The sequence below is a fragment of the Ornithorhynchus anatinus genome, chromosome 2 (genome assembly GCF_004115215.2).
Source record: "Ornithorhynchus anatinus isolate Pmale09 chromosome 2, mOrnAna1.pri.v4, whole genome shotgun sequence".
Taxonomy (NCBI): Eukaryota; Metazoa; Chordata; class Mammalia; order Monotremata; family Ornithorhynchidae; genus Ornithorhynchus; species Ornithorhynchus anatinus.
In genome coordinates this window covers 140,118,055-140,141,293 of record NC_041729.1, presented here as the reverse complement: position 1 = coordinate 140,141,293, position 23,239 = coordinate 140,118,055, and the positions used below count along the sequence as shown (strand labels likewise).

At 66.3% G+C, this 23,239-nt stretch overlaps 1 protein-coding gene across 1 annotated transcript in view; it reads left to right on the top strand.

Annotated features, from left to right (window-relative positions):
- NUMA1 (nuclear mitotic apparatus protein 1) overlaps nt 1-23,239 on the top strand; it is a 29,894-nt gene that overhangs the window by 5,540 nt on the left and 1,115 nt on the right. The window contains 25 exon segments of the mRNA XM_029047146.2: nt 1,102-1,187; nt 5,382-5,461; nt 6,038-6,120; nt 6,236-6,316; nt 6,785-6,872; nt 7,404-7,515; nt 8,085-8,242; nt 8,658-8,775; nt 9,628-9,745; nt 10,635-10,775; nt 10,918-11,043; nt 12,240-13,827; nt 13,830-14,023; nt 14,025-15,155; nt 15,525-15,566; nt 17,822-17,890; nt 20,450-20,467; nt 20,470-20,550; nt 20,671-20,940; nt 21,327-21,345; nt 21,348-21,540; nt 21,784-21,972; nt 22,261-22,406; nt 22,488-22,628; nt 23,016-23,200. Coding sequence (XP_028902979.1) covers nt 1,102-1,187; nt 5,382-5,461; nt 6,038-6,120; nt 6,236-6,316; nt 6,785-6,872; nt 7,404-7,515; nt 8,085-8,242; nt 8,658-8,775; nt 9,628-9,745; nt 10,635-10,775; nt 10,918-11,043; nt 12,240-13,827; nt 13,830-14,023; nt 14,025-15,155; nt 15,525-15,566; nt 17,822-17,890; nt 20,450-20,467; nt 20,470-20,550; nt 20,671-20,940; nt 21,327-21,345; nt 21,348-21,540; nt 21,784-21,972; nt 22,261-22,406; nt 22,488-22,628; nt 23,016-23,200 — 5,457 coding nt within the window.

The following is a 23,239-nucleotide window of genomic DNA, read 5'->3' as shown; positions in this document are numbered from 1 at the left end:
GGGCAGCCTCGGTGGCAGAGGTTCCGGGCCTCATGAGGCTCCCTAAGTTCGAGTACTCCTAAGGGCTTAGTCCAGTGCTCTGCACACAGTAACACCCATCAAATGCCACTGATGGATGGATCGATCCTGACGGCCTCCCCTTGTCCCCTTGGGTCTCCGTTTTCAACCCGGGCATCCTTCTGGCCTCTTCTTCCCACCTGCCCCCTCCCCGGCTCCTGCCTTCCAGGGACGGCCCCCGGGTCCGGCCCCGCTGCCGAACACCTGTGGATCTTGACCGGGCAGGCACCTGCCTCTCGGGGTCGTGTCCCCAGACTGTACGGTCCTCGGTTTCTCCCCGACCTCAGCCCCAGAGAGCCCCAAGGGACGCAGGGGTACCCCGCTTCCCTGGGAAGCAGCCAGGGCCCGCCGTCCGGCGGGCTTAGATCCGCGACCACCCGTCCTCAACCCCCGGCCTCTTGCTTTAGTGTCACCTGCTTCTAATAACAGTAGTAACAGTGGTATTTGTTAAGCTCTCACTATGGGCCAAGCGTTGTTCTAAGCGCTGGGATAGATACAAGGTAATCAGATTGTCCCACGTGGGGCTCACAGTCTTAAGCCCCCATTTTACAGGCGAGGTGACGGAGGCCCAGAGTAGTTAAGTGGCTCGCCCGAGGTCACCCGGCAGACAGGTGGCGGAGCCGGGATTAGAACCCACGTCTTCTGACTCCCCAGCCCGGGCTCTTGCCACTGAGCCACGCTGCTTCTCCGCTGAGCCTTCGTGTGTCGGCGAAGCCAGCGTGATCCTGGGGTCACCGGCATCTGTGGACGGAGCTCTGGTCTGGGCCTGACCTGGGCAAGAGCCTCCCCCAAAATGCCAGGAAACAGGTGGAGAATTTCCCGAGAATGGACGGGCCCCGTTGGCACCGCTTCTATAAACGGGCCCCTCCCGAGGGGCTGGGACGGTGACCGGTCGGTTCCGTTCCTTCCCTGAGGACCCGGTTGGGCCCGGCTACTTAAGGAGCCTCCGACAGTGGTCGTGGGGGCCCCCTTCCCGCTCTCCGCTTCCCCTCCCAAACCGGTCCCCGCTCTTGCGGTCTCATCGGCCTTGGCGCTCCCTCCCAGGTGAACAGCCTGCAGGTGGCCGACCCCGTCGAGGCCGTGCCGCAGCTCCAGGACTGCGATGTCTTCCTCAAGATCATCAACTGCATGTAAGTAGACCCGGGTGCCTCTCTCTGTCACTGCCGGCCCGCGCCCCACCCGCTGACCGGCGCCTGGACCCGGGGTCCGGAAAGTGCCACGGGGGCGACGGGGAGGCTGGGGGTGGGCCTCGGAGACCGACATCCCTGAAGACGCGCGTGCGCCCGCCCCAGACTGAGGCTCAGCAGGGCCCTAGGTGACTTCCCCGACACCCTGACCAACTGAGGAGGGCCCGGCTCTCTGTCGGCCGGGGAGCCCGGAGCAGAACCCCGTCCCCACAGTCAGCCGAGCCCCACACCGACTCGGGGACCCCCTTGGTGAGTCGGCCACGGACCCCTGGAGCAGCCGTGGGCCCCTGGCGCGCCGGGAAAAATGCGAGGCGGCCGCCCAGGCCCTCCGTTCCGGCAGACTGGAGCAGAACAGTCCTTCCGGCGATCTCCGTCTGCCGCGGGGGCCGAGCTCTCTCCCCGTGGGAGGAACAGGAAGGCTCTGTTTCCCCAGCTGGCCTCTTTGTAGCCGATGTGTTTGCCTCGGGGATGGAGACCCAGGAGAGTTGGGTTCTAGTCCCAGCTCTGCCACGGGCCTGCCCTCTGTGAGGAGGACAGGTCACTTCACCCTTCTGGGCTTCAATTTCCTCCCATGAACCCCTCCCTTAGATTTGGTTGGTGAGCCCCAGGTTGGACGGGAATTGTGTGATCCTGTCCTCTTGTGTTATATCTGTCCCAGTGCTTTTCCTTTTTTAAATGGCATTTGTTAAGCACTCACTGTGTGCCAGGCACTGTATTAAGCACTGGGGTAGCTACAGGATAAGGTTGGGGACAGTCCCTGTCCCATCTGAGGCTCACAGTCTTAATCTCCCAAACCCTTAGGGTTCTACACACAGGAAGGGCTCAGTAAAATATAATTGGTTGATTAATCCCCATTTTACAGATGAGGTAACTGAGGCACAGAGAAGTTAAATAACCTGCCCAAGGTCACCCAGCACATAAGTGGTAGAGCCAAGATCAGTTTCCAGGTCTTCTGCCTCCCAGGCCTTTTACCTCCCAGGCCATTGCTCTTTTCACTAGGCCAGGCTGCTTCTTGTAGCACAGGGCTTTGGCAGAGATAAGCAGATATCATCCCTAGCGGGTACCTGGCCCTGAAGGCAAGAAGCTTCAGCTTCAGCGGTTCCCCGTCCCCAGGCCCTAAAGACCACGAAGGTCAGACATGGTGGCCAAAAAAGGCAGACTAGAGACCGGGGTTTCCTGCTCCTTCGGGAGCCTCCCTCGGTCTCTGCCTTCCGAACCAGACCTGCTTTTCCCGTTCTCTGATCCGGGGTCTCCCAGACCCGTGCTGTGGGGGCGATGAGCCCCTCTGGCTCACGGGGCCCTCCTGCCCCCCGCCCCCGCCCACCTCCCTCCCGGTACTGGTCCGGGCCGTCGCTCCCCCTTGCCTCGTTGTTGTTTGTCGTGGTTGTTAGTGTCGTATAGACTCTCACCCAGCCCGGGGCCTCCTCGGCTGTAAAGTGAAACTGGGGCTCCATCTTTGGAAGTTGAGCATTCAGAAATGGTTCAGGGATGGATTCCTTCCTGTCCCTGCGGTCTGACCTTACCCGATGGATTACGCCTCACCTCGGGCCTCTGCCCCCAAGAGGCTAATTAACAATTTTGATCCTGGAGCCTTCCTCTCTGCCCTAACACGTAAAGCCCGGTCTCCCTCAATCAGTGGTATTAAGCGCTATACTAAGCACTTGGAACAGTTCAGTATAGCAGTTGGTAGACCCAGTTTCCTGTCCACGGTGAGTTTACAGTCGCCCCCACGCCTTTTTCCCCACTCCCTTGCTCCTGCCAAAAGAAAAGGGGCATAATGTACTTTGTTCACACTATTAACCAAACCGGGCAGTGTAGCGTACAGGAAAGAACACAGGACCGAAAGGGAGGAGATGGGAGTTCTAACCCCTTGGACGAGGCATTTTAAATTTTCTGGGCCTCAGTTTCCTAGTCTGTGAGGTGGATTAAGCTAAATGCTCTTCCTGCGTCTTAGACCGTGAGCCTCACACGGAGCAAGGACCCGCTGTATCTCCCCCGGAGTTCGGCCCGGAGGAATGACTTTAATAAATGCCGTCACAAACTAAAACTAGGGAGCCGGTTCGGCGGCAGCCCGAGAGGAGAGCTCCGGGCCGCTAAGCGAGAAAACAAAGCATTACTGCTTCGTCACCTCGGGCCGGTCACTCAACTCCTTTGTGCCTCAGTTTCCTCATCTGTAAAATGGGGATTCAGTATCTGTTCTCCCTTCCGCTTAGACGGTGAGCGCCATGGGGGACAGGTTCCGTGCCCGACTTGAGCTTGCATCTACTCCAGTGCTCAGTATGGTGCTTGGCGCATAGTAAGCGCTGGACAGATCTCACCGTTCTTATTACTGAAATTCTGATTTGACTTTTCTCATCGGCTTTACTAACGGCAAAGGCAGGCGCCCACTCCACCAGTGGAGTGGACCGATCAGTGATACTTATTGAGCGCTTACTACTTGCATAGCAGTACTTAGCAACTGCTGAGTACTAAGCGCTTCATCATCCCCTCTCCTGCCGCGACCACTCAGGACAGAGCCCTGATGCCCAGACTCAGGGCCTACTGGCCCCTCAGCTCTGGGAGCCCCCTTTGGTGGGGGTGGGCTGTCGGCGCCTCTGGGCCTTCCCGCCTTTTCCGCCTAGCTGCCACAATCAAATTATTTTGATGGTCATTCGAAGAGGAACATCTGAGTTTGGCTGATAATCAGCAATGGCATCTCACCAGGGCTGGGGCCAGAGGGATACCCTTAGCCACCCCTCGTCACCACAGGGATCCCCTCTTTAGGCACCGAGCTACGGAATTGATGCTGGCTATGTCGAGAGACCCTTCCCTCTGCAAGCCAGCCAAGGCCATTCCAGGAGCGGGGCCTGTTGGCCTCTTTAGAAAAACCTTTTTCATTCGATCAATTAATCGTATTTATTGAGCGCTTAGTGTATGTGGAGCACTTCACTAAGCACGTGGGAGAGTACAATACAACAGAATTAGCAGACACAATACCTGCTCACGAGGAGCTTGCTAATAGTAATTGTGATATTTAGAAGCAGCGAGGCTCAGTGGAAAGAGCCCGGGCTCGGGAGTCAGAGGTCAGGGGTTCGAATCCTGGCTCTGCCGCTTGTCAGCTGTGTGACTGTGGGCAAGTCACTTCTCTGTGCCTCAGTTACCTCATCTGTAAAATGGAGATTAACTGTGAGCCTCACGTGGGACAACCTGATCACCCTGTATCTGCCCCAGCGCTTAGAACAGTGCTCTGCACATAGTAAGCGCTTAACAAATACCAACATTATTATATTTAAGGGCTTAGTGAGGGCCAAGCCCTGTGATAGAAGATAATCAGACTCGTGGGACAAGTCCCTGTCCCATATGGGGCTTAGAAGGTAAGGGAGAAGGAGGACAGGGTTTTAATCCAGATGAGGAAACAGGCCTAGAGAGGTACGGTGACTTGCCCAGGGTCATGCAGCAGGCAAGTGGCAGAGGTGGGATTAGAAGCCAGGCATCCTGCCTCCCAGGCCCGAGCTCTTTCCATTAGACCACACCGCTCATCACGGCAGCCACCGGCAAATGGCAGTGAGATCCCTTCTTGGCCAGCATCGTTCCTGTACGGCGGAGATCCTCCAGCCGTAAAGCACTTCTTTCTGCATTAATTACCTTATCTATAGAAAGGGGATTCACTATCTGTTCTCAGTTGTATTTTTTGAGCATTTACTGCGTGCAGAGCACTGAACTAAGCACTTGGGAGAGTTGGTAGACACGTTCCCTGCCCACAGTCTAGAGGGCTTCCCCCGTTTAGGCCATGAGCCCCATATGGCTCCCAGGGACTGTGTCTGGCCTGATTATCTAGTGTCCACCCCAGCGCATAGTATAGTGCTTGGCGTAGAGTAAGCGCTTAACAAAGAGCACGGTGATTATCCGATCAGTGTGGCGGCCCTTTCGAGGACGGAGACGGCCCGGTTCCCGACTAGCGCCCCCGCTGCTCCGCTTCTCCGGGCGGTTGATGAGGGGCGGGATTTCCCCGAGGAGGCTCCTCGGGGTGGCCCGGAAGCCAAGGCTCCGGAGCGCGTGCGGCTCATCTGGGGCTCCTGGCCGTGGGGACCACGGGGGGAGCCTTCCCCTGTCCCCCCCCTCACCCCCAGCCTCTGCACTACCCCCTGCTCTCTCTAGCCACAGCACCGAGGAGGGGCAGCAGATCGCGCAGCAGCCCGTGCCCGAGCGACTCCACTTTGTCTGCAGTTTTCTACAGAGTGAGCGTCTTCCCCGCCCGTCCCGCCTGGGCCTGGAAGGCAGGGGGTCCCTGGCGGGGTGGGGAGGTGGTCTGGAGGGAACCCCCAGTGTTCCTTCCTGAGGGGCCGAGCTGGCAGGGGGGCGGCATAATCCCTGAGAGGCCTCTGGGACCCAGAGGAGCCTAGGAGATGGTGACCCCCTGGGTCAGTGACCATCCCCAACGGTCCAGGAGCAGGTAGGAGGCCCCGGGGCCGACCACATGCTGTTCCCCTGGCTACTGGGGGGGTGGGGGGTGGGGGTTCTGGAGGCCGGTGGAAGATAGCGTTGGGTTAATCCCGGAGCTCACCCCGTGGGCACTGACCCCTTCTTTCCAGTCTTTGAAGGCTGGATTGGTTCAAGCCAAGGCCTGGGGTGAGTGAGGAACAGAGCCAATCTCAGAAGGCCCAGCCCAGGGGCACGTGATCGCCACATCTGCCTGGATCCAGATGGCCGGGGCCCAGGGGTGGGAGTTGGGGATGGGACTCCTAGGGAGCTAGCTTTGCTCAGGGTCCTGTCTCCCCCCCACCCCATCCCCACCCCCTCCGTGGTTGTCGTAGAGCACTGCAAAAAGCGGTCTTCGGGCGAGAGTCTGCTTTCTGTCCAGAAGCTGGTGGAAGGGGAAGAGCTGGAACTGGCCAAGGTGAGCTGGGGTCCACACTGGGAAGGGGCCAGGGTGGGGGTGGGGACTGGGGAGGGGAGATGGGGAGAGACAGAGACGCACGCTCTCCCTCGACCTCCTTGGCCCTTCTTTCCAGGTAACCGTGCTGCTTCTGTATCACTCCACCATGAGCTCCAAAAGTCCCAGAGACTGGAACCAGTTAGAATACAAAGTCCAGGTGAGCCCTGCCCCGTCTGACCTCTCTGCCTGGCTCCCCACAGTGACCGCCCCCCTCCCCAGCCCCCGGTGTGGCCGCCCACCGGCTCCCAGGGGTGCGCATGGGGGAGCGTGCGTGGGGGGTTTGGGAAGGCGAGCGGGGACATCTGGGCATCTGCCTAGAGGTGGCAGCTGCCACCAGGCCCAGCCTGGATTTTCAGGCTCTGCCGGGCTCCCGTCAGGGAGGTGAACTGGGCCTCCGGCGGTGCCAGAGGTTGGAAGGTCGCATAGTCTGGCCGACGGTAGCGGGGACGGCGCTCTGATGTAGCGCCGCACGTTGCCCCGTTTGGCCCCCAGCCCGTGGCCCCCGACCACCTCGGGCCCGGAGCCGGCGGCGGGGCCCGGGGTTTCCCGCCAGCCGGGGCCCCGGAGGAGCATCCCGAGGAGCGGGCCGCCCGGGCCGCGGCTCACCTCGGTGTCTCCGGAGCAGGTGGAGTTGGCTGCCGTGCTCAAGTGCGTATTGGACAGTGAGGATGGACTCAGCCTGAGTGAGAACCTCGAGAAGTTCCTCCAGAAAGGTGAGTCGCGGGAGCCTCCGGCTCGGAGGCTGAGGAGTTCCCGGCGAGGGGGGCTGACACCCCTCCGGGGTCCCAGAACCCCTGAACTAGCCGTTTCACTGCCCTCGTGCCGGGGATCAGACAGAGCGGGCAGGGCCCGGCAGGCCTGGCAAGCATGGTGCATTAAGAGAGAATCCGTTATGGGCAGTGTCGGAGGCTGGGCGTATATGAGAAGGGCGACTGCTGCTCCCTCTGGGCCTGGGCAGCGAGCATCTTCTTCCTTCTCCAGCCGCCCCCCAGCCTGGGACTGGGGCAAAGCAGGACGAGGCTGGGCCCCAACCTCTGCTCCTGTTCCGTCTGAGGTGATGCCGAGAAGCCCTTGCGCTTCTCCTCTCCCGAGCCGGGCTGCCCGTACTTTCAGAGCCCAGCTCGGCCCGGCGGGGCTGAAGGGGCGGGCCGAGCCCTTCGTCTCCCCTGCCCTGCCCTATCTAACGTCAGTGGTCCGGCCTCTCTGCCTGTCTGTCTGTCTGTCCGTCTCTCTCGGCCGCCCAGCCCCGCTCCCTTCCTGCAGTGAGGAACTCTCCCCGGCGCCCGACGTCAGGGGCAAGCGAGAGGTCCGATTCCTGGAGCTGCAGAAGATCGCCTCCTCCTCTGACGTCAGCAGGTCTGTCCCGGCCTTCACGGGCGCGGGGGCCGAGGCCGAGTTCTAGGCCACCCGGGTGCGGGCGGCTGGCCGGGGCCCCGGGAAACGCCCAGTCCGACGAGGCGGGCCAGCAGACGCCAACTGTGGGCCTTCCCCTAGGTTAAAATGCCCGGTCCCCCTCACCGGTGCCCTGCGGCGCACCTGGGGCTCCGACGGCAGCACCGGGGGCCTGCTGGCCGACCGGAGGCACGAGCGGCCCTCCGCCGATGGGAAAGTCCCGGGGACCACCCCCCCGGACAGAGACTCCCCCCGACGTGCAGCCGCTCGGCCCGTCCCCGCAGCCGGGGCGCCCGGCGGGGCAGGACGGTCTCGCCAGCCTACAGGCAGAAGCGGCTGAGGCTCGGCAAAGAGAGCAGAGCCCAGGCTGGGACCCAATTCGGTTCAATTCAGTCGTATTTATGGAGCACTTACTGCGTGCAGAGCACTATACTAAGCGCTCGGGAGACTGCGGTGTAACAGACACATTCGCTGCCCACAGTGGCCGGCTCCCCTCTGACCCGCCGCCCCCCGGCCCCGTGCCGTCTCCTCAGCTTCCTCGCAGGGTCTCCCGCCTCCCCGATGGGTGACATTCTGCAGACCCCCCAGTTCCAGATGAGGCGGCTGAAGAAGCAGCTGGCGGACGAGAGGGAGAACCGGGACGAGTTGGAGGTGGAGCTGGTCGAAAACCGCAAGCTGCTTGCCGAGAAGGGTCAGGAGCTGCCCCGCCCCGCCCTGCCCTGCCCACCTGCCCCGCCCCACCCCACCCCGCCCCGCCCACCCGGCCCTTGCCCCGTGTCTGGCTCACGCAGGCGGGGAGCTGGAGGAGCCGTTGGGACTCTGGTTTGCCGGCTTGGTCCTTCTCAGGCGGGACCCCAGCGGGACGGTGTGGTTTATCTCCCGGGCTCCTGCTTCTGCCCTCCCTGCACCACCCCTGCCCGCCGTTGGCTCGCCCGGCCGAGCGCCGTTAGGAGTCAGCTCTCGATCTGAGTGCCCCGCGCCAGGCTCCTGGAGTCCCAGAGGACTCCTAGGTCTCCCTCCTTCTCTCCCTCCATCCGTCCGGCCCGACGGGGTACCGGCTCTGACTCTGCCCTTCGCCGACCCCCCTCCCGTCTTTCCGCCGGCAGAGACCCAGATCACCGTCATGCAGCAGCGTATCGAGCGCCTCACCCTGCTGAACGAGAAGCAGGCCGCCGACTCGCCGGAGCCCAAGGAGCTGGAGGAGCTGCGCGGCAAGAACGAGAGGTGATTGCCCTGCCCCGGCTCCCGTCCCGCCGGCACCGGGGGGCCCGGCTCACGGGCGCCTGCCTCGCCGCCCCCCTTCTGCCGGGACCCGCCCCGGCCTGACCTGGAGTGGACGCCGTGGAGACCGCAGCTCCGACACTGGTCCGGGCTCTGCCTCCAGTCGGGAAGACCTCCGGCACCCTGCTGCCGTTGCTGGGTCTAACCCAAGTGGGGATCTCTGCCATCAGAATCCATTTTCCCCACTTGCGTTCTCTGTCCCCGGAGGCCAGGTGGTCAGCCTCCCCAAAGAGACCTTTCCTGGACCGGTGTGGGCCACCCTTTCTCCCCTCTCCTTCCTGCAGGCCATCCCTTCCTCTGGTCTTCTCTGGACCTCCTCCAGTGTCTCCACATCCACATAGGGGAGGCAGGAGGGCCTAGCGGAAAGAGCCTGGGACCGGGCCCTGAGTCATTCAGTCAATCGGCGTGATATTTACGGAGTGCTTATTGGGTGGCCAGCACTGTACTAGGCGCTTGGAAGAGTCCCATATAAGTAGAGTCGATAGACTCCAGTGGCAGGTCTGCTGTCGTCCTGGCAGTCGCTTGAGGCAGCTGCCGATTTGCCAGACTTAACTCTCGGCCTCCCTGGGTGTCGGTTTCCTCCTGTGCAAAACGGGAATAAGAATCCTTGCCTCCCGTGAGGATAAAATGAGGGCTGATGCCCAAGTGCTTTGGAAATTATAAGCTCCGAACAGATTTAAAGAATTAGTCCGTGGTGGTTCCCTGGCCCGAGTCGGTCAGATCCAGTCGTCCCTGGCTTCCCCTCCCGGCCCCCGCCGTCCGACGGCCTCTGTGTCTCTCCCCTTCCCTCCGCAGTCTGATCCTGCGGCTGCACGAGGCCCTGAAGCAGTGCCAGGACCTGAAGGCCGAGAAGGGCCAGATGGACCGCAAGATCGACCAGCTGTCCGAGGAGAACGGCGACCTGTCGTTCAAGGTGCGGAGCGGCCGGGCTGGGCCACGGCCCGCCCCGGGCCCGGGGCCGTCCGGCCCCACGTGCCCGCGTGAGCCGTCTGTCCCCCACCCGGCCCTTTCCCCGGCGGCCGGGCTCGGCCCAGATCGGGGCCTAGCACGCTTCACACTCGGTCCTGCCTGGCTGGTCGGGGTGGGGTCACGAGTGGTGGCTGCGTGGCTCCCCGCGGAGACGGGAGCAGCCGGGCGATAAGAATCCATCTGGGTCCAAAACAGGCCAACTCCTCCTCCTGCCCTGCTGGGTCTTTTAGAGAAGCAGCATGGCCTGTGATCGAGAAGGTCTTGGGTTCTGATTTCGGCTCCACCACGTCAGCTATGTGACCTTGGGCCAGTCACTTCACTTCTCTGTGCCTCAGTTCCCTCATCCGTAAAATGGGGATCGAGACGGTGAGCCCCACGTGAAATAGGGACTGTGGCCAACCCGATTGGCTCGTATCTATCCCAGTGCGTGCCTGGCACATAGTATGCACTTAACACATACCGTTATTATTATCATTATTATCGTTATTACATTATTATGGGGACCCCAATCCCCCGCCCTGGTGGGTGAGAGACGGAGGCCAGGAGGAGGCCTGGGCCCCGGCCCACACCTTAGCCCCTTTACGCTGAGCCACGTCCCCGGGCCGGGAAGGATCGGGAGGAAGAAACGGAGCCGAGCTGGGCCCACGGCGGGTTTGGCCGGACCCGGCTGACGGCCGGGCCCCACCTGAGAGGCCGGCGGGCCGGGGCCCTGGGATTCTCGTTCGGCCCGTGCCCGGCCGCTGGCGTCTCTTTCCCCCTGACAGGTGGGGAGGCTGTCGGGCTGAGGGGAGCCCGGCGGCCCGAGCCCAGAACGCTGCCTGTGTGTATCTCAGCTGCGGGACTTCGCCAGCCACCTGCTGCAGCTGCAGGGGGCCCTGGACGAGCTGACGGCGGAGCACAGCCAGGCGACGCGGGAGTCGGGGGAGAAGCTGGCCCAGCTGGAGCGAGAGCTGAGCACCGCCTCGCAGGACAAGGTGCGAGGCCGAACCCCCGGAGACCGACGGGGCGGGCCCGGGGGCTGGGCGAGGCGGTGGTGGGGAGCGGGGGCGGGGGGTGCCCCCGGCGGCATCACTCATCACTCCTCATCGCTCCGTCCCCCCTCTCCCGCCCCCGCAGAAATGCCTGGAAGAGAAGAACGAGATCCTGCAGGGGAAGATCTGTCAGCTGGAGGAGCAGCTGGCCCAGGCCGGGGAAGAGAGCCTGCCCCAGGCGAAGGGAGAGGTGCTGGGCGATGCCTTACAGGTAGGAAACGGGTCTGTGGAGGCCGGGGGCCCGGACCTCGCGGGGAACGGGGCCGCCGACCCCGTTCTGGTGTGCTCTCCCAAGCGCTTGCTTAGTAAGTGCTCAGTAAATACCGTTGGTTGATTGATTGACCGATTGGTTGCGTGGGTGGGGCAGCTAGACCCCGGCATCCCATCCCCATCCCGGAGTCCTCGGCCGCCGGGAGGCCAATGGCTTCTGGCCCCAGTGGGGGTTGAGGCCTAAGAGGCTCCCACCTTCATTCGTCCGTTCATTCAGGCGTATTTATTGAGCGCTTACCGTGTGCAGAGCACTGTACTAAGAGCTTGGGAAAGTACAGTACAACAACGAAGAGTGACAATCCCTGCCCTCAACGAGTTCTCGGTCTAGTGCGAGGGAGGCAGAGATCGATACAGATAAACAGACGTCTATACAAATAAAATGACAGATCTATACCTAAGTGCCGCGGGACGGGAAGAGGGGGGAAGAGCAAAGGGAGCGAATCGGGGCGATGCAATCGGGGCGATGCAATCGGGGCGATGCAGAAGGGAGCGGGGGATGCGGAAAAGTGGGGCTTAGTCTGGGAAGGCCTCTTGGAGGAGATGGGCCTCCGGTAAGGGTTTGAAGGGCGGGGAGCGTAATCGTCTGGTGGATGGGAGGAGGGAAGGCGATCCGGGCCAGAGGCGGGACGTAGGCCGGGGGGTCGGCGGCGAGACGGGCGAGATCGAGGCCCAGTGAGAAGTTCAGCACCGGAGGAGCAAAGTATGTGGGCTAGGTTGTAGGAGCGGAGAAGTGAGGTGAGGTAGGAGGGGGCGAGGTGAGGTGTTTTTGTTCGATTCAGAGGTGGACTGGCAACCACCCCCGGCACGCGAGCTGGAAACCACTACGGGAGACGGAAGCCGGGGCCGAAGGGGAGGGGGGAGCGAGGCCGGAGGCCGGATGGGGGAGGGGGCCAGAAGTGACTCGGGAGATCGCTGACGGAGACTGGTCTTGTCTTGTCCGGGTAGGGATCGGGGATTTCCCCGGCCCCCCCCGGTTCCTCCACGGCCCGAGTTGGCACCGTGGGAGCCCCGAGGACTCCGGGCAGCCAGGAGCGTGTGCCCCAGGCCTGCGTGCGGTACAGGGGGCCGGGAAGGACCTGGGTCCCCGTGGGCATCGGGGAGCGGGGCTGGAGCCCGATGCCCTTCTTCTCCCCGCAGCTGGAAGCCCTGAAGCAGGAGGTGGCCTCCCTCACGGCCAAGTGCGCTGAGCTCCGGGCCACGGCTAGTCAGCTGGAGGCCGAGCGGAGCCAGCGGGAGGCGGAGCGGCAGGCGGAGCGGTGCCGCTTCGAGGAGGAGCGGCAGCGGCTGAACGGCCTCCTGGCCGACTTGCGGGCCTCGGCCTCCCAGCTGACCCAGGCCAAGGAGCAGCTGGAGCGGGAGGCTCGGGCTCAGGAGGCCCGGCTAAGCGCTCAGATCAGCACGCTGACTGCCGAGATGACCACCCTGCGCGGCTCCCTGGAGCAGCGGCACGGCTGCGAGCTGGCCACCCTGTCGCAGCAGGCGGAGGAGCAGCGGGCCCAGCTGGCCCAGAGCCTCCGCCAGGAGGAAGAGGCCGCCGGGGTCCTCCGCCAGCAGCTGGAGCAGCTGAGCGGAGGCCTGAGGCGGAAGGAGGAGCAGCTGGAGGAGGCCGCCCGGCAGCGGGAGGAGGCCGGCCGAGAAGCGGCCCGGCAGTTGGCGGCCCGCGCCGGGGAGGCGGAGGAGGCCCGGCGGGAGAGAGACGAGGCCCGGGCTCGGCTGGGGGAGAAGGAGGCCGAGCTGGGGGCCCTCAGGCAGCAGCTCCAGCGGGCGGAGGCCGCCGGCGACGGAGCTCAGCGGGAGCAGGGGCGGCTGCGGCAGAAGGTGGAGGAGCTCGACGCCCAAGTGGCCCAGCTGGAAGCCCGGCAGGAGCAGCAGGAGGCCGGGGCCCGGGCGGCCGAGGAGCGGCACGAGGCCGGGGCCCGGGAGGCCGAGGAGGTGCGGGGCCGGCTGCGGGACGCGGAGGCCCGGCTGCAGGCCGAGCGGCAGAAGCTGGCCGAGCAGGAGGGGCTGGCCCGGGAGAAGGCCCGGCTCCAGGACCGGGCGCAGGGCCTGCAGGAGGCCGTGGAGAGCGCGCGCGCCCTCCTGGAGGAGGAGCGGCGGCGGGCGGCGGCGGAGCGGGAGGAGCAGGGGCGGCGTGTGGCGGAGCTGGAGGCGGAGGCCCGGGCCCTGCAGGAGCAGCGGGAGCGGGACCGCCGGGACCTGGACGAGGAGAAGGCCGGGCGGCTGAGGCTGGAGGCCCGGGTGCAGCAGCTGGGCGAGGAGCACCGGGCGGCGGGTGAGGCCCGGCGGAGGGAGCAGGAGGAGGCGCTGGCCACCCAGCGCCGCCGGGAGGAAGGGGAGCGGGAGCGGCTGGCGGAGGAGGCGGCCTCGTGGCGCCGGCAGTGCGAGGAGGGGCGGGAGGCGCTGCGGGCCCTGCGCGAGGAGACCCGTCGGGAGCTGCGGGCCGCCCAGGAGCAGGTGGCGGAGCTGGACGGCCGCGACACGGGGCGGCGGGAAGAAGCCGACGGGCTCCGGGCCGACCTGGCCGGGGCCCGGCGCCGGGCCCAGGAGGAGGAGGCCCGGGCGCAGCAGCTGAGCCGGGAGCTGGCGGAGCTGCGGGGGACCGCGGGCCAGGCCGAGGAGGCGCGGGAGCGGGCCAGCCGGGAGCTGGCGGAGGAGCGGCGGCGGGCCGCGCAGCTGGAGGACGCCGTGGGGCGGCTGGAGGAGCGGCGGGAGCGGGAGCTCAGCGGCGCCGCGGGGCCCTCAAGGCCCAGGAGGAGGAGGCCGAGCGGCTGGCGGGCGAGCTGGAGCGGGCTCGGGCCGCCGCGGAGGAGGGCCGCCGGCAGCAGCGAGAGGAGCTGGCGCGGCGCGAGCAGGAGGCGGCGGAGGAGCGCGGCCGGGCCCGGGACGAGCTGGCGGCCGAGAAGGCGGCCAGGGCCGAGCTGGGAGGCGCGGCTGCAGGAGGCCCGGGAGCGGCAGCGGTCGGAGCCGGCGGCCCCGCGGGAGGCCCCGGCCGCCGGCCCGGCGCAGTCCGGCGGCCCGGAGCGGGAGCCGCCGGAGCCGCCGGGCCCGGAGGAGGCGGGAAGCCCGCGGCGGCCGGCCGAGGGGCCCACGGAGCAGGGAGCCGGCTCCCCGGCGGAGGCGGACGGCGGGGAGCGGCGGCAGCGGCGGCGGCAGGGAGCCGGCTCGGCCGCCGCGGGGGAGGCGGAGGAGGAGGCGCGGCGGCCGCAGCGGCAGCGGCGCCCCGTGGGCAGCCTGGAGCGGGAGGTGCGGGCCTTGCAGCGGCAGGTGGAGGACAAGGAGGGGGAGAGCCGGGAGCTGCGGCGGCTGGCGGCGGCCGAGGCCGAGAAGGGCCGGGAGCTGGAGGAGCGGGTGCGGCGGCTGCAGGCGGAGGCGGGCGAGGCCCGGGCGCTGAGGGAAGAGGCGGAGCGGCAGCGGGCGGCGGCCGCGGGCCTGAGCGGGGAGCTGGCGGCCCGGCGCGAGGAGCTGGGCCAGAAGGAGCAGGCCCTGGCCGGCCTGCGGCTGGAGCTGAGCGGCGCCCAGGCCCTGGTCGGGGAGCTCCTGCCCGTCAGCCGCCTGTACCAGCAGCTGCAGGCCGAGCGGGAGGGCCTGGAGAGCCGTCACCGCGGGGAGCTGGAGCGGTGCCAGCAGGCGGCCTTCGGGCTCCGGGAGGAGCTGGCCCAGGCCCGGCAGGAGCTCGGGGAGCTGCGGCCCCTGCCGCAGAAGCTGGCCGAGCAGGAGCGGGCGGCGGAGCGGTCGCGGGCCGAGGGCGCCCGCTCGGCCGAGCAGCTGGAGGCCCTGCGGCGGGCCCACGGCCAGCTGGCCGAAGAGCTGCGGGGCTTCGGGGAGCGGGCCGCCCTGGGCCGGCAGGGGCTGGAGGCCGAGCTGGCCCGGGCCCGGGAGCACCACGCCCGCGAGCTGGCGGAGGCGGAGGCGCGGGCGGCCGGCAGTCGGAGCGAGGCCCAGGAGGCGGCCGGGCGGCTCGAGGCCTTGATGGCCCAGTACGAGGGCGCCAAGGGCCAGGCCCTGAAGGAGAGGCAGCACTTCCAGGAGGAGCGGCAGAGGCTCACCGCTCAGGTACGCTCGCGCCCCGCGGGGCCGGGACGGGAGGCGGGCGGCCCGCGGAAGGAGAGGTGGGATGGCGCCGCCCCCCCCGCCACGGCCCTCCGCGGTCCCCGCCCGTCGGATCGGCCCGGCGGCTCCCGGCGGGGCCCTGGCCGCCCACCTACCGAGCGGCGTGGCCGGGGCCGGGGGGGCGCGGCGCCCCCTCTCCTAGCCGGCGGGAGGAACCGAGGGACCCCCCGAGGCGTGGCCTCTCTCCCCCCCCCCCCCCTTGCCCCTGCCAAGCGCCACGACGGCGGGCCTACGAGGCGGGCCCCGAGCTACGCCGGACCCCCCGTCCCCAGCCGGCGGCCTCACTCGGTGTCGCTCCCTCCCCTCACGCAGGTGAAGCAGCTAGAGTTATTTCAGAGGGAGCAGAGCAAGCAGGTAAAGGCCGGGGCTGGGACCTGTGCTCGCTGCCCGCCGCTTAAGCGATGACGCTCCCTGCTGCCGACCCCCGCCGCTGCTTGGCCTCCACCGGGATGCCGCCGCCCCCCCGCTGCCGCCGCCCCGCCGCTCCCTCCCCCGACCCATCCCGTCCCTCCCCTCCGCCCGGGCCCACCGCCCCCCTCCAGGTGTGCACCTTCTCTCCCCGCCGGGAGCCCTCAGCTCTCTGGGGGCGGCGGTGAGGGCCGGCGGGTGGACGGGGGAAGCCCCGATTCGCTTCCTGCCGCACTGGCCCCCGGCCGGCACCCCCGCCGTCCGGGCTCTAGCCCCGGGGCTCGGACGGGTGGACGGCATCAGACCCCGAGCCCCGTCGAGTGCCTCTAAATCTTAACTGCCGTTAACTGGGATGGTATTTAAGCGCCGCCCGCGTGCCGAGCACTGTTCTAAGCGCTGGGGTAGATACAAGGTCATCAGGTTGGCCCACGTGGGGCTCGCAGTCTCCGTCCCCGTTTTACAGGCGAGACAGCTGAGGCAGAGAGAAGTGAAGTGACTTGCCCGCGGTCACACAGCAGACAAGTGGGGGAGCCGAGATTAGAACCCACGGCCTTCCGACCCCCCCCCCCCGGCCGTGCTCTAGCCGTGGCCGGTAGCCATCGGCCTGCCCACCGAGGAGTCGAGTGACTCGCAGCGGTGGCCGGTGGGAAGAAGTTCTTCAGTCAGTGTGTTGATTGAGCACTTACTACGTGCAGAGCTCCGCACTAAGTGTTTGGGCGAATACAACAGAGTCGGTCGGCACGTTCCCTGCCCACAAGGAGCTTACGGTCCAGAGGGTTCTCGGTGCAGGGGGTGGAGGCCCTGAGAGCACGGGGGGGGGGGGGGCGGGGGTGGAGGTGAAGCTCACCGAGGAATTGAATCCCACTGAGAGACGGAAAGAGCGGGTAAAGCTCAATCTAAATGGCCGACCCCTAAACCCGCAGAACGGAAGGGTCCGGAAGCTCGCCGACGAGTTTCGGTGATAATTACGGTATTGGTGAAGCGCTCACTATGTGCCAGTCGCTGTACCGAGCGTTGGGAGGAGGAACGTGACAGCGACTGACAGCGGGCAAGCACGAGCCGTAGAGAGCGGGCCGCTGACGGAGAGGAACGGGCACAGGGTCGACTTATTTGAAAGGCTGCCTGCTTGATCGGCTGTCATTCTTAGATGCTCCTGGGCGGTCGGTCGGTCAGTCAGCCGGTCGTTTTTACTGAGTGCTCACTATGTGCACAGCACCGTACTGAGCGCTTGGGAGAGTACAACAGAATTAGCAGACGCGGTCCCTGCCCGTGACGAGCTGAAAGTCTAGAAGGTATATCAGAAGTCAAGCCATTTATCGAGCGACCACTGCGCTTAGTGTTTGGGAAGTACAGAATCATGGGACACGTTCCCCGCCCACAAGGAACTTCCCTCTGAGGAGGGTAGATTGACAAAAATATCTACGAATGGGCCGGTCGGATAAATAAATGGATCGTCCACTCAATCGTTCAGCTACGCACAGGCCCGAGGAGGCCTTTTGCCCTGTGGGAAATGGATTTCCCTAAGCGAAGGTTTCATAATCCCTTTTCCAGCTCTCCCGCAGTCACCTAGTTTTGCTTCCAAAGGAATTTTGGGAGTTTGGCCAGCAGACTGCGGAGACGGGGGCCCACCCGGCCCGCGGGGGATGCCTCCCGACCGCCCCGTGTTCCACCTTGGGAACCAAGCCGGCGGCCACGCCTCTGCCCCCGTCCCCTTCTCCTCAGAACCGAGGGGTGGGGGTGATTGAACCCAGAAGCTCTGAGACCCGCTGGCCCCGGGCGGCCCGCGGAGTCTCCGGAGGGCAAGCGCTTGGTCCAGCTGATCCGCACGCAGACGCCGCCACCCCCCCCACCCCGCTTCTGCTCCTGACCCCCCGCTCCGCCGGGCCGGGCCGGGCCGCGCTGCTGGGGAGCTGGGTCGGCTGGGGTCTCGGGCCGGGCCGGCGATGGGTCGGGCTCCCACGGGGCACGGGGTCAGGGCCGGGCCGGGGCCGACGCGGGGACGGCTGGGCTTCGGGAGGTCCGCCCCACCCCGCTAGTGCCCGGGGCCGGCCGGCGGGAGCGGAGCCCCGAGAACGTTCCCGGGCCTCTCACCCTGCGCCCCGGGGTGGGGCTCGGCTGGCGTCCCCCCAGATCGGAGGGGGGGGGGGCGGGGTCCGGCGGGGGTCGCCAACTCCTTCCCCTTCTTCCCGCCTGCCTGCTAGGTGGAAGAGCTGAGTCAGAAGCTGGAGCAGCGGGACCGGGCCAGCCAGGCCCAGCAGCAGAAGCTGAGGGTGAGTGGGTGGCAGGCGGCGGGGGGCAGAGCTGACCCCAGAGGACCTCACGCCCACCGAGGAAAGCCCCCCACCTTCCCACTCCTCTTCTCCTCCCGCTTCCCCAAGGGGCGGACGCTCCTGTCTACTCACCGCCGTCCTAGCCCCGGGCACACTTCCTGGCAGGCGGGACCCTTCCCCATCTGGGTGAGGGCGAAGGTCACCGAGCCGGTCAGAGAGCCCAGCTGGCGCAGAACCAAGTCCAGGCTTCCCGCTCCTTCCCCCCGCCCCCGGGAATCAATCCGCTCGGCCGCACCGCCTTCAGTCAGTCGGAAGTATTTACTGAGCACTTGGCGTGTTCAGAGCGCTACTGAGTGCCCGGAGGAGTACAGTACAACAGAGTTGGAAGACACGTCCCCCGCCCCCGAGGAGCTTCCAGTCTAGAGGGCCGCCGGCTTCTGGCTTCGGCCTGCAGCGGGCCGATGTCGGCAGATCGGACAGGTTTTTTGGGGGGGAGGGGTCTGTCTCAGTTCTCCGACTCCTGGCCTCCCCTCTTTCCGTACCCTCCTGGCCTGCTCCACCCGGCCCAGGCTTCCGGGACTCCCTACTGCCCTTCCTATCTGCAACCGCCAACCCCCCCGATACCGCCGGATCAACCCAACAGCCTGCTTCTGCCGCCCTGCACTCTCGCTGGTGAAAATTTAGGCTGTGGGCCAATTTTTGCTTCTTGTACGTCTTCTGTCCAAACTATAATTCCCTTCCCTCTCCTGTCCAACAAAACTCCCCCTAGTTTTGAATTCTTCGCCCGCGGTCCTCGCCAGCTCTTGCAGACCACGCCCTCTCTACCGAAGCTCCCGGTGCCCCCGCCGTGATCTCCCTCCCTAACCCTGAAGACCTCGCCAACCACTTGTAGGAAAGATGGAAGTCACCGGGCAGGAACTTCCCAAATTACTTCCGACACTTCTTCCCGCTCCATTCTGCCCTCCTTCTCCTGCCCTACTTCCCGACTGTCTCTCAGGAGGACTCTCCTCTCCGCCACCACCTGCTCCTCTGACCCCGGACCCCTCACCTTGTAAAAACACTGACTTTCGCTCTCCGGGCCTCCCGTTACTGCCATCTTCTTACTGCCATCTTCCGCCTCCCGCTCTGCTGGCTTGTCCTTTTTTTTTTTTTTCCTTCTTTAATGGCATTTCTTAAGCACTTACTCTATGCCGGGCACTATAGTAAGCGTTGGGGTGGATACAAGCTTATCAGGATGGACACAGTCCTGTGCCACATGGAGCTCACGGTCTTCATCCCCATTTTCCAGATGAGATAATGGGGACGGAGAGAAGTGAGGTGACTTGCCCACAGCAGACAATGGCGGAGCCGGGATTAGAATCCAGGTCCTTCTGACTCGCAGGCCCGGGCTCCTCCACTAGGACCCTCTGATTCCCTCCCTTGGCCTCATCCTCGGCCTTCGACTCGATTCGAGCCCCCCGATCACCAACAGAGGCTTCTTCCGGATGCCCCGGCGCCTCCGTGTTTCGCGCACATCTCCCGTCCACACTCCCCAGATGGTTGTAGACCCATCTTGCCGTCGTTTCCTCTGCCTCAACTCTCTGGTTGACCCGCCCCAGTCAGGTTTCTCCCCTCTCCCCTCTCCCTCCCCCGAGACTACTTCTGCCAACACTGTCTCATCACCCAGGCCTCCTCGGCCTGATCTCTCAGCTGCCTTCAACGTCGTCGACCCCTCCCTCCTGGCATTCTTCACTCCTCTCTCTCCCACCCTTGCCCTGCTGGGACTCCCCTCCCGCTCTCCCAGACCTGCCGAGTGACAGCGTCCTCCCCCTCATCAAAGTCTTCCTAAAATCCCATTCGTTTATATTACTGGCTCTAATCCCTCTAGACTTGTAAGGTCCTCGTGGGCAGGGAATGTGTGTCAACTCTGTACTCCACTCTCCGAAGCTTAGAGACAGTGCTCTGCGTGCGGTAAGCGGGCAACAGGAGCAATTGATGTCTACTCCAGCAAGCCTTTCCTGATTTGATTTCCAGCACCCTTAGCACTTAGGCCCATCCTTTCTCGGTACCATTTACGCTTGAACAGCGTATGTTCTGTGTGCAAGGAAATACTCTACTAATTCCCCATTCGGTCATTCCGCTGCTTCATCCCAATAATCCCTCCTGTGTACTTTATCCACATCTCTCCCCCGGCTCCCCTACTTGGAAACAATTGTGTCGACTGTCCTCCTTCAGGAGATTGGCAGCTCCTCGAGCAGGGAAAACGGGTCTTGCTTCCTGGTTAGTACGGTGCCCTCCACTTAGGCGCCTCACAGACACGATCGGTCGGTCGCATTTGATTCATCCATCGGTCGGGGATCGATCAGTGGTATTTATTGAGCTGTGTGTGCGGAGTACGTACTGGGCGCTTTGGCGAGTACAATAGATTTGGTAGACCCTTTTCTGCCTAAGGAGCTTTAGGTTAGAGGTGGGTTTCCCGCCCGCCCTGCCAACCCGGCAGACTCGGAAGCGGAGCAGCCGGGGGGCTGAGGCGGTGGCCTCCCACCTTAGTTAACCTTTTTCCTTTCCGTCCCCCTCCAGCTGCATGAAGGTGAGATTCAGAAAGAAGCCAGGCTCAGCTGAGTGAGCCTGCAGGCCAGCTGAGTCAGAAGGAGCAGGCGGCCGAACACTACAAACTGCAGGTGGCCTCCCTTCCCCGCGTGGACCCCGTGTGACCCCGTGGACTCCCCCCTCCCCGCCCAAACGGCGTTGGCCCCCGCCCCCTTCTCCTCCCCCGGGCCCGACTCCCTCTCCCCTCCTAGATGGAGAGAGCCAAAACCCACTATGACGCCAAGAAGCAGCAGAACCAGGAGTTGCAGGAGAAGCTACAGGGGCTGGAGCGGCTGCAACAGCAGAACCAGGAGTTGCAGGAGAAGCTGCAGGGGCTGGAGCGGCTGCAGCAGGAGAAGCAGGCGCTGCAGGCCAAGGCGGAACAGCTGGACCAAGAGCTGCAGCAGGCCCGGCTGCAGGGCAAGGAGGCCGAGCAGAATCGCCTCCACCTGAACGCCCAGGTGCGCTCCTTGGAGGCACAGGTGAGAGCACGGGCAGGGGGAGGGAGAGGGGGAGCGGCGGATCCATCGCCATCCGGGGTTTGGGGTCCGAGCTGCCCCTGGGGCCGCCTGGGGCACGTTACTCAGCTCAGCGCAAGCCCTCCGACACCCCTTTGGCCTCGAGCCCCTGGATCCCGGCCCGACCCGTGCGTCCGAGTCCAGGGTCTTGCGGCGGTCCGGCCCCCGGCTCTGCCCTCGCTCAAGCCTCCCGTCGGGGTTGTCCCCCGGAGCCGCAGCCGGGGGGAGAGCGAGGGCCGGTGGGGGGGGCGGCTCCGTGGAGTCTCCCTCCCCACCCCCAGACCTCCCGGCCGGAGCTGCGGACACTTCCCCGACGACCTACCTCCGTTCCCCTATCCCCCGGCCCGCAGCTGGCTTCGGCGGACCAGCAGCTCGAGATCTGGGCAAGTCGTACGTGGCCTCGGACGCGCTGAAGAGCCGGAAGCCGGCGCGGCCGCCGCTGGACCTGAGCACCGACAGCCTGGACCTGAGCGCCGACGAGGGGACCCCGGTCCGCGGTTCCAGGTCAGTGGGGCCCCTCCCCTCCCCTCCCCCCCCCGGACTTCACATTACCGCCCCGGGGCGGCTTCTCGCGGGCCGGGCGCAGGTCGCGCCAAGGACCCCGAGTGACCGCCCGCCTCTCCTCGGGGCGGAGGTGAGGCCGCGTCTGATGACGCGGGCCGGTCCGGGGCCGGCCGGGGCCCGGGGCGCGGCTGACGGGAGCCGTCGGGCGACCCCGAGGCGGGCGGAGGGGCCTGACGCGTCCGCCCCCGTCCGCCCAGGAAGCCGCCCCGGGCCCCGCCGGCCGGCGCCGGTGCTCACCGGGAGCCCCGCCTCCCCGGTGTCGCAGCGCCTGCCCCACAAGGTGGAGTCCCTGGAGAGCCTCTACTTCACCCCCCCTCCCCCGCCCGGGGCCAGCACCGCGCTGGACCGCAGCGACCTGTCGCGCGACTCCGGCCGCCAGACCCGCTCGTCCCCGTCGCCGACCACGCAGGTCATCAACATCACCATGACCAAGTGGAGCGGGGTGGGGGAGGGAGGTGGCCCGGTGGGTGGAGGACCCCTCGGCGCGGGAGCCCCCGCAGGCGCGTGTGCGGGCGGAGCCCGCGGGCCTGTACTCCGCCCCGGCGCCAAGCCGTTTTCCTTCTTTCCTTCCTTCCCCCAGAAGCCGGACCGGAGGAGCCCGACAGCGCAACTCTCCTTCTACAGCACGCGCTCGCCGCGCCCCCGCCCCCCGCCGGCCCCGGCCGGCCTGCGCTCCGCCGCCCTCCCGCCCGGGTCCTCGCCGGCTGCCCCCTCCGGGAGTCGCTGCCCGGCTGGGATCCCCGGGGTGACGACGGCGGCGGCGCGCGGCGGCAATACGGCCCTGCTGGGCCTGCCGGGCTACCGCCCCGCCACCCGCAGCTCCGCCCGCAGCTCGGGGGCCGGGCCCTCCACCCGCGCCTCGCTCGGTGAGCCCCCCCGCGCCCGCCCGCGCCCCGGCCCCCCCCCCCGCCCCCCGCCCCCTTTACCCGAACCCTCTCCCCCCTCAGGTCGCAGCAGCTTCTACCTGGGCACGTGCCAGGACGAGCCGGAACCGTCGGACGACTGGAGCCGTATCGCCCAGCTGCAGCAGCGCAACCGCATCTGTCCGCCCCACCTGAAGACTTCCTACCCCCTGGAGTCCAGGGTGAGTCCCGAAGCCCCGGGGTCGGGGCCGGGGGACGCGGGCCCGTCCTCCCAGGGCCTCGGAGCTCACCTCTCTTGTGCCGGCCAGATCGGGGGTCCGTCCCCGGGGCTTGAGGCCCGGCCGGTGGGGCCCAGTGGGGCCGGGGAGAGGGAGAAGGACCCGGGCGGCGGAACGCGGCGTCGCAGCCGGGCCGGGCCGTGGACGCTCGATGCGAGGAGGCCGGCCGGGGGGGGGGGGCCGTGGGGTGGGGCGAGCCGGGCGCGCGGCGGTCCGGGCTCGGCCCCGGCCGGCGTGGACCGATCCCCCGGTGGGGTCTCCGGGGCCCGGCGCGGCCCCCTCTTGCCGCCCCTCCATCCTCCCCCCCTTCCCGCCCCTCCGTCCTCGCCGGCAGCCCCCCTCGGCCTGAGCACCATAACGGACGAAGACATGAAGACGGGCGACCCCCAGGAGACCCTGCGCCGGGCGAGCATACAGCCGGCCCAGATGGCCGAGACCACGGCCGCCCACCGCCTCGCCACCCGCCAGCTGCGCAAGCGCGTCTCGGGAGAATCGCACCAGGGGCCCGGCACCCCCGAGGTAGGCGGTGGCGGGGGCGGGGCCCCCGGGGGACCGGGC